Below are 8,983 nucleotides of genomic sequence, written 5' to 3'. Positions count from 1 at the left end.
ATCGATTCACAATAAAATTGCAATTCAATATATGCTTACATAAAATTTCACTGTGAATTGCTACAAAACTGAATCAAGATTCACATGTGAATTGGTTTTCCCCCCACCCATAGTGCTGAATGAAATGAAGTTACTAATGTGATTGCTTTGTCTGTAAATTAAACTAATGATTTTTTAATGACTGAATTCGTTGAAATAAAAATATTTTTTCAGAATTTCTTTGATTTGAATATTTTTTGGTAATGCGTCATGTAGGTCTTAAATTTAAATCTTTATGGTCTTAAAAAGGTCTTAAATTTGACTTACTGAAACTTGCAGGAACCCTGTCAAACGATGGATTATAACTCCTAACTTAAATACAATTCCATCCTGTGGATTATTTTTTAGTTTTTATTTCTATGGAAATTGTAAATTGGTTGATTAGATTTTCTAAAGAAAATGCTAATTCCAACAACTCTCAATAAAGCGCTCTGAGATCTGTTATGTTGCTTGCGTATTAACACAACGATGTTACCATATATGGTCAGCAGAGGATGCTGTTGACCCAGTTATGAACTCCATTGCTTCTAGGTCTGGAGACCCTGACAGTCATTCTATCCAGCCACAACGATTACTTGTTACTGTGGCAAATAAGTTGTTTGAATAAAAGTAAAATGAAATTATATTGCAGTATAACTTTCATTGTCAACTTTTCAAATACAAAAAATGAATGTGAATACTAATCTGATAGTGTTGAGAATGAGTGACATTAGCTGGCACAATCTTTCAAAACTAAGTCTAAAACTAACTCATTCTCAACTAATAGTGTTTCTAGCACAAGTAGTTCAGTATTCACACCAGAGCTAATAATCTTCTGAAATCTACTTTTGAGAATATACAAGCAGTTTTGAAGTGATGCAACAGAGATGAAACCGTTGAACAATGAAAGTTCAGAGGTTTCAAACAAGACCTCAAAGATGATGCAAATATATACACAGGAAAAACATGACTGGCTTTTTGATAGTAACAGAGGAAACTCAAAACAGGAAATATCAAAGGCTCATCAGTTTCAGCAGAGGTTCAGCAGATCATTTTACAAACATTGACATTACATTTTAACAAGGAAAATGGTTGTTGTTCACTATTCAAGGCAAACAAGATGCATTAAATACTGTCACTGCTCCAATGCAATGTCAACATTCATTATTCACAGGCAAAAGTCTCATTATAAGTTAAGACTTCTCCGATAACATGGAACCAGGGAAAAGTCCCCAAATCTGCTGATTTTTATCATAGGAAAATGACTACATTTCTGGAGTAGTGTCCCACTTCGGAAGGCAAGACAGATGTTTTCTGAATACTGAAAGAGAAGTCTTCTCCAGTCCAAGTGTCTCTAGTATGGATACTCAGGGACTTTATATCTGGGAACTGACTTCAACTGCAAAGTTGGTGGTTAAAAGTGCATTCAATGACCTAATACATACTTTTATCGATTTAACAATGCTGAGAAAATAAAAGGATACATTTGAAAGCTTTGTAAGGAGTACATAATATTAGTCACTATGTGGTAATCATTCTGATAATCAAATGCATGCCTGCCCATGCTGTGAATGTTTTGTATTGTGATTTCATGTAAGTAACATCAGGGGTAGAGCTAACATAACGTCTGATTTCATAAAAGGAATTCAAAAACATACTGTCAATGACTCTTCAGGTATTGCAGACATTTATTACACACCTTATGGATACAAAAATGCAACAGAGACATTCCATTTACAAATGCATGTTTTTGCCCATATGACAGCATAATGTTCAACTACACTCTTTACAAAACAAATTATAAAAGGACAAATAAAACCATACAATTGCAAATCAACACTGTTCAGTCTTCGTTTCAATAATGTTAGAAACTCAGGAATTATATGATGTTCGGGCAAGCAGGACAACCATGTGTGAAAACGGTTTCAGAAACGCGTCACTGGTTTAAAGTCGAGGCTCTAAAATAGTCATAGAAAAAGAGTTGACTGACTGAAAGAGACTTGACTTGAATTTCTTGATCCCTTGGATGTCTTCAAGCATTGCTCACAGCCCCATCACAGAGGGAAAGACAGCATTACCTGTGAACGAACAGATCATTCAGATGACTGACGTTTGTGGTTACTGAGACTGCCATTAACATGACTGCAATTTAATGCAATGTTATCTTCGTACTTTTTGGGCTACCTTGACCATCTCCTGTGTCACAGTCCGGGACTTTCCAGTCAAGCTTGCGGCCTTTCTCGTACAGTCCCTTTAGCACCTTCCGTACTTCATCATTGCCGCCTCCACGACTTAGCTCCAGATACTTCCTGTAAAGCTGCAAGGCAGTGCGAGCATCCTCAATGCTGTCATGAGTCTCACCCTGGATGTTGAGGTCTAGAGACAAGGATCAGGATGCCTGTTATTCAATCATAAAACTACAAGCAGACCAGATGCCTGGGTCTCCTATCATATAATTATGTTTCTAACATGAAAATATTTACGTCAAATCTATGTATTTAGTTACAGCAGGCTCATAATCAGAGAGGCGTATGAAGGGACAACTCTCACCCAGAAAGTACCAGGCAAGGAAACGCAGGGAGATCATCCTCTTCCGGGGCATATGGAAGAGGTAAACAGTGTCAACCACCTGGTCTTTCAGCACCTGCAACCAATATAAAAAAGGTTAGCTTTCACTGCTATCCAGTGCAAATGCACTTGGTATTATAAATATAACATGCCCACTGTTACTTTACCTGCTGATAAGTCAGGGATATGTAAGAATATAAAGATTCCAATAGTCACACTTGCCAGTAAATTGATAACACGGAAGTCCTTCTGTAAGCCGTGCCCAACAAAGCGCACTCCAGTGTCAATGAGGAAGCGCAGCTTTAGGTACGTTGATTTTAGAGTGGTCAAGTGCTTGGAGGAAATCTTAGCATCCAGGTCCCCTGGTTTGATGCCTGAATACTGCGTCAGATAGTCCACCACCTGTAGAAGCACAACAGACCAATGTGGAATAGTTCTGACCCTTCACCCTTATACTGTATAATCTCTATCTCTGACAACGACAGAGAAAAAGGTCACCTGCTCCTGAGTGGAGATGTAGTCATCAATGAAGGGCACCCCCTCGTTAGGACCCTGGCCTCGCACACATGTGATCCTAGCCACAGACATCTGACTGGGCTTGATAGTGGACTTTGTGCCATCGCTGCGCAGCTCTGCCTCCTCCTATAGGTCCACAAAGAATTACATGCTATAGGTCCGTGTACGGTCCAAGCCCATTTTTCACTCATCCTAAACACTAAATGGTTATAATCAGGGTAGGGTTGAGCATCAATACAAGTTACTATACAAGATGAACGCAGTGTTGGCTGTATCTAACACCAGACTGACCTGGTTGAGTGTGACAAATTCAGCATCCAGCCCCACCAAGTCTCCAGCCTGGGGCATCTCACTGACCATTAGAGGGATGAAAGTAGCATGACTCTTCCTCTGTTTCCGTGCCAAAGAAGCCTCTGTGAGCAGCACGCTGGCCTCTATGGGGTTCTTAACTGAAGAGGACAGCCACCAGGAGCAGTTATTAGATACAGGGAATTATGAGGCATGGAGGTTTTACTTAAAGGGAGAGTCTAGGTCCTACTTCTATAGCAGTGTGTAACTTACTACGGAGGTCATATTTAGAGTGGTAGTTCCTCTTAGCATAGTAGAGGATGGCTGGCACTTTCCAGTTCACATCAAACTGAGCTGCTTCAGCCTAGACCACACATTTTTTCTTTGTTATTATTCTGGTTGACATCCTTAAAAAATATTTGTGTGGATGGACAGAGTTGTACCTTGTCAATCGGCTCAATCAGGAAGTCATTGAAGAGGTACCACTGTTGGTGTGTGACACCCTAACAGTGGAAAAAGTCAAAATACATATACTTAGTCAAATACAAAAATATAATACATACAAATCAGTATTCAAACGTTTCCATAAGAGCATTTATAGCTGACAACACAGTTGGTCACATCTCCATGTGCCCTTAGGTACACAGACTAAGATCTGGTCTAATGTCAGTCTAATCAACTGACCTCTTTTCTCTGGTGGTAGGTCTCTCCTACTTTGATGTGTGCTACCAAGTTACCTCCTGTGCGAGCATCCAAGACATGAGGCACAGTGACCACCAGGTCATAGAGAGACGCCCCCTCAGCCTCCTCAGCAGAACTCAGCTGGACGATGGAGACATGTGCAAATATCATGTAAAAATGTTTATCAAGTGCAGGCTTTCAGGGTGATATTTAGATCCTATTTCTCACCTCTTCGGCTTCCGGCCAACTGCTGACCTCCAGCCCTTGGCTCTTGCTGATGGACATCTTCAGGGTAAGGGGGATCCAGACATGCCGCAGGTCCTCCACTCTTGTGTCAAAGGTCAATCCCTCCACATTACATAACTCTTCCCTTGTAGAAAAAAAGTAGTTAATAACAGTTTCTTTTTTAACTATTGAAAGGTAATACATTCTGGTAGGGTCCTCCTTACTCTAAGCACCACTCCGTGGGGATGGGAGGGGGAGGTTCCTTAGGCTTTGGGGGCTCATTTGCCTCTTTTTCTATTGCCTTATTGAAAGCATACTGTGGAGAGAACATTGGAAATAGACTGATTAACAAGTAACCTATACCGTATATATACAAAGAAGACAAACGTGACATTAACGGCAAATATGAGATGATGTGTTCTCCTATGCTCACCTCTGCCTGAGCCTTCCAGAACTCCGCTTCCTTCACACTATTCACCTCACAGTTAATGACCAGTACATCTGGGAGACAGCGGATGTTACGGGTCTGCACCTAAAAGTGTGCACACAGGAACAAAACATAAGAGAAAGGATTCACTGAGTCTTAGTGAGATTTATAAAACAAACTTTTGGGTTTGGAGATACCTACTGTGGGCTGATACTTCTCACAATTCTCACACCATGCCTGAGTGCTCTGCTCCAGACATATGCTCTTCTTCAAGATTTCAGCAAAATCATACTCCTTGATTGTTTTATCTGATAAGGAATCACGTATAGTATGCCCCATTAACACTCTGATAAACCTAAAACAAATTCTACTGTAGCCCATAGGTGGACCACTCACCGAGCGAACTCTGTTCAGGGTAGTGCATGGTGAAGAGCAGGGTCAGGGATGAGCGCACTGTCTCCTTGCCACAACGACACAGGCTGCTGTTCTCGACCTCACACCCAAACAGCCGTCCAATCACAGACTCACCCGAGGATCCCAGGGCACTGCATTACACGCAGCTCAGTTAGCAGCAAGAGAATCTCAACACAAATAACCATAACACAGCCATTATATCTGACTGTTTGTTCGACATCCAGGCATAGGTTTGCCTGTATGGATGACCAACTCATCCATCACTGAACAAACCGGTATTTAACTGCACTACTATGTATTAAACTCTGATCTTGCCTGCTACTGGCCCCTCTGTATGCCTGTGGGCCCTCTTGTTCCTGGGTCTCCTGGTGGAGCTGGGTGAGGATGAAGCGGTTCCAGCTCTGAATGAGACGCCCCAGTCTGGCCTTCCCTGTCTGCTCGTCTGAGTCGGCCAGGATCAGGCCCAGGGCAGACGCCTCCGGGATGGTACGGAAGGCTCGCAGGAAGTTACTGGCCTGGAAGAAAGGGTGAGGATACCATGGGAATGGAAGAAGCTGGTTAAATCAGTAACAACAGTCTACAATTTTTTCATCTTACAATATTACTGAGTGGCGATGAGCTACCTGGCAGGGGTCTCCCCTCGACAGGTCCAGCATATGGAAGAGGAAGCCAAGCTCACATGCCAAACAGAACTCCTTCTGGCAGAGGTGATTCTGGACCAGGCAGCGGATTGGCTCCAGGAAATACAATACCTACCAGAGAGGCAAGCAAAGCAACATTGAATTTATGTATCATCTTCAATAGTAACCCAAAGTGAATTATCAGCTATTTTTAACTCCTACCTGGATCATGCAGTTGCAGTAGGCATTGGGAATGTGAGGCTCCAGGCCAGCAAACAAGGTCCTGTTGTAATGTTTAAAGTCAAAGTCCTCAAGCCCAAGTTTTGAGTATTTGATGGTTACCTGGTAGATAATAAAAAGATGTATGCAATTTTTTTTACTACTGCATTGGTGAGTACAGGTTCATAACATTGTGGCAATGTGAATAAGATGATACAAACCTTCCTGAACTTCTTTGGTACCATGTAGAGGTGTGGCTCTTCGTCACGGCCTATAGGCGATTCAGGAACCTGATTGTAATTATCATAGTCCACTTCCACCTCTTTAATCTTATAAGGAACCTGAAAGAGCATGACAGAAACTGATTATTTGATCATCATGTCAATTAATTCCAGCATCTTCACCTATTGTTAAATGACATACCTGGTTCCTGGGGCGGGTGCGAGGATTGGCAGCATAACCAATGAAACCAACAGTTTTAATTGTACGCAGAATTTCTGGATCCACGGAAGGTGATCGTCTAAAAACGTGAGAATATTTTTGTCAACTCTAGATGTAAATGTCGCACAGGGTGGTAAGACTACAGTATACATATACAGACAATATTAATCTGTGTGCAGGTTACTAGTCTTGAAGACAATGTGCTACCTTGGGCTAGGGGTGGCCAGAGTGGTAGGCCAGTCAGATAGCAATTGTTCTGAGCTGGTCAGGGGCATAGGAATGAGTGACAAGGGCAGCAAGTCATGGCTCCAGTCAAGCTGAGGTAAGGAGTCCACTAGGCATGGCAGAGCAAATTCAGTGTCCCTGGAGTAGCCATTGAAGGAAACCTCTGGGGCATCAGACCACAGGTGGACACCGCCCCCAGAATCCCCGAAGGCTAAGGCCTGCTTGCTGGACGACACGTCAAAGCTCATGAGCAACTGGCCCACAGTGTTGACGTGAAAAACATCAGCCAGGTTGGCTAGCCCAGTAGGCTCACAGAACTGGCACTGACCTGAAGAGGAAGGTAAAAGAAAACCAATCATCTCTGATCAGGTGGACTTATTTAAATGTCTACAAATATCTTCTGTTATACCCATGTTGAGATTTAGAAATGAATGCTACTGTCAAAAGTACAGGAATCATGCAAATCAAACTTTCCCAATCTGGTACCTGTCTGTGAGATGATGGCCAGGCGTGATGTGTATGTGGGAATGAAGCGAAGAAAGAGGGGATCCACATGAACCTGCAGTGGAGTCACAGCGCGCATCATGCGGAGGTCATAGACCATTAGAAAACGATCACACGCCAGCCCATTCATCCCACGACTAGAGAACCCGCATGCAGCCAGGAGGTTGCCATGGACGTCAAAGTCTGACAGGCTACCAGAGAAGGCATCAAACTCTTGTTCCAGCTGGAAGGTGCGCACGTCACGAAGGGTAACCTGATTTTTCACAAGAGGAAAGATAAGATACTTTGTGACAGGCAATGAGTTGTGTGAGGCAGGAATGTCACAGTAAATGTCAGACTTGATAGAAGTCTTTACCTTCCCGGATGTATGGCCGCAGAAAAAGAAACGATTAGACTGGCGCATGATAGCTAGCCCGGGTTCCTCTACGGTGAACTAGAGGAAAATATTGTTAAATATCTGAATGAAAAAACAATACACTTGTGTCATGAACTACAAAGGATCTCACCCTCTGAGTCTCTTGCACGGTATTTAGGTCAACTTCGAGAACATAGTTTTGCAGCCCACCCATGATCAATGTGTTGTTATCAGTCATGAGCAAATCGTGCATATCAGCTCCCTCCTCCATTCTAAAACACAAAAAAAGTATATTATGAGATTAATTTTTTTTACTGATATGATATGAATACAAAATAGGTATCTACATGTACAGACTGGTGCAGTAATCCTCTGAAGGTATGACAACAGTTATTAGTATTTGTATCAGATCAGCAGCATTAAACTTTGTATGTTACTCACGGGTAGTCAAACATGACAAGGCCGCCTCGGGTTAGGCACTTGAGGTTCCCTTTGGAAAGGAACAGCACCCCTGTCTCCATGCTCTGAATGTGTCGAATGTCATCAGTTGAGTGCACTTGGATAGAAGAGTAGCGACCCATGGTGGGACCAAAAAAGGAGCTAGCATGTCCCTATGAAGAAGTAGGGAGAAGTAGAAATGTCGGTGTCACTAGCTGCTGGATTTCAAATTGTTTATTGCAAGTTCAGAAACGATATTCCATCCTTAACATCTTACCCTGTGGTTTCCCATCCAAAGCAGCTCCTCTTGCAGGTCGAAATGAGTAGCAGTGACGGGAATACCCACCTCTGCAGCCACACTGTGCAGCTCAGAGAACATTCCTTCTAGCATATGTACAGACTCTGGTCCTGTCACTGCAAGTCCATCGGAATCGAGCTCCACACCTTGCAGTAAACTGGGATTGAGTCGCGGATCCATGGATGGCTCCATACCCGGCTCCATGCTCCCATGCAGGGAAGACGTATATTCGCCCATCCCTGGATCAAGACCCTCAAAGTTCATAATGAGGACAATCAGCCTAAGCAAAAAAATGGGTATTCAAGTTTTTAGCTCTGAACAGACATTAGCTGACTTTGATTAGGATGGCTTTTGTTAACTGTACATAAAAGTATTTCAGTTTAGCTATGTAGCACAAGCTAAATTAGACATTATGAAACCAAAGCTAACTTGCTAGCTACTGTAGCTAGCTAACGCGTTAGCTAGTTAATTAGCTTGCTATGCTACTAGCTTGACCAGAACAGCTCGCAACTCAGCAAACTGGCCTTCAATTGTTCCATTATCACTGATTTTAAATTGTGAAATACAAAATAGCTAGAATAATTGTCACAGGAGCTGTGCGTACCTATCATCCAGTTATCAATGAAAGTTTGTTGATTTCAGTGGACCCATGATTTTGTTTTTATCATCACCCTTTCCATAACAATAACAAAGTTCTTCCGGAGTAAAAGGGTACGTTCAAAAGAGCGCATTGTCAGTACGGTGCA

At 42.4% G+C, this 8,983-nt stretch overlaps 1 protein-coding gene across 5 annotated transcripts; it reads right to left on the bottom strand.

Annotated features, from left to right (window-relative positions):
- Window positions 1–1,688: 1,688 nt before the first annotated feature.
- pan2 (poly(A) specific ribonuclease subunit PAN2) lies at window positions 1,689–8,983 on the bottom strand. 5 transcript variants are annotated; one of them, XM_084680861.1, is made up of 27 exons: window positions 8,842–8,983; window positions 8,217–8,517; window positions 7,943–8,112; window positions 7,653–7,773; window positions 7,502–7,579; window positions 7,342–7,399; window positions 7,129–7,201; window positions 6,625–6,867; window positions 6,400–6,496; window positions 6,198–6,317; window positions 5,980–6,099; window positions 5,761–5,889; window positions 5,453–5,652; window positions 5,120–5,268; window positions 4,925–5,031; window positions 4,730–4,828; window positions 4,521–4,612; window positions 4,300–4,441; window positions 4,075–4,212; window positions 3,834–3,893; window positions 3,664–3,754; window positions 3,394–3,551; window positions 3,085–3,228; window positions 2,809–2,988; window positions 2,569–2,662; window positions 2,191–2,394; window positions 1,689–2,096 (listed from the first exon to the last, which is right to left on the bottom strand). In XM_084680861.1, the coding sequence occupies exons 2-27, from the start codon at window positions 8,499–8,501 to the stop codon at window positions 2,062–2,064; spliced, it is 3,387 nt and encodes a 1,128-aa protein (XP_084536987.1). In that variant the 5' UTR covers window positions 8,502–8,517; window positions 8,842–8,983; the 3' UTR covers window positions 1,689–2,061. The 5 variants fall into 5 exon arrangements, with proteins under 5 accessions (XP_084536987.1, XP_084536983.1, XP_084536984.1 ...); XM_084680857.1 differs by having other exon boundaries at window positions 6,625–6,970; window positions 7,129–7,399; XM_084680858.1 differs by having other exon boundaries at window positions 2,203–2,394; window positions 6,625–6,970; window positions 7,129–7,399.

The sequence above is a fragment of the Hypomesus nipponensis genome, chromosome 18 (assembly GCF_054491055.1).
Source record: "Hypomesus nipponensis isolate SF chromosome 18, ASM5449105v1, whole genome shotgun sequence".
Lineage (NCBI taxonomy): Eukaryota > Metazoa > Chordata > Actinopteri > Osmeriformes > Osmeridae > Hypomesus > Hypomesus nipponensis.
Note: the sequence above shows the minus strand (reverse complement) of the source record. Positions and strands in the feature narration are given on the sequence as shown.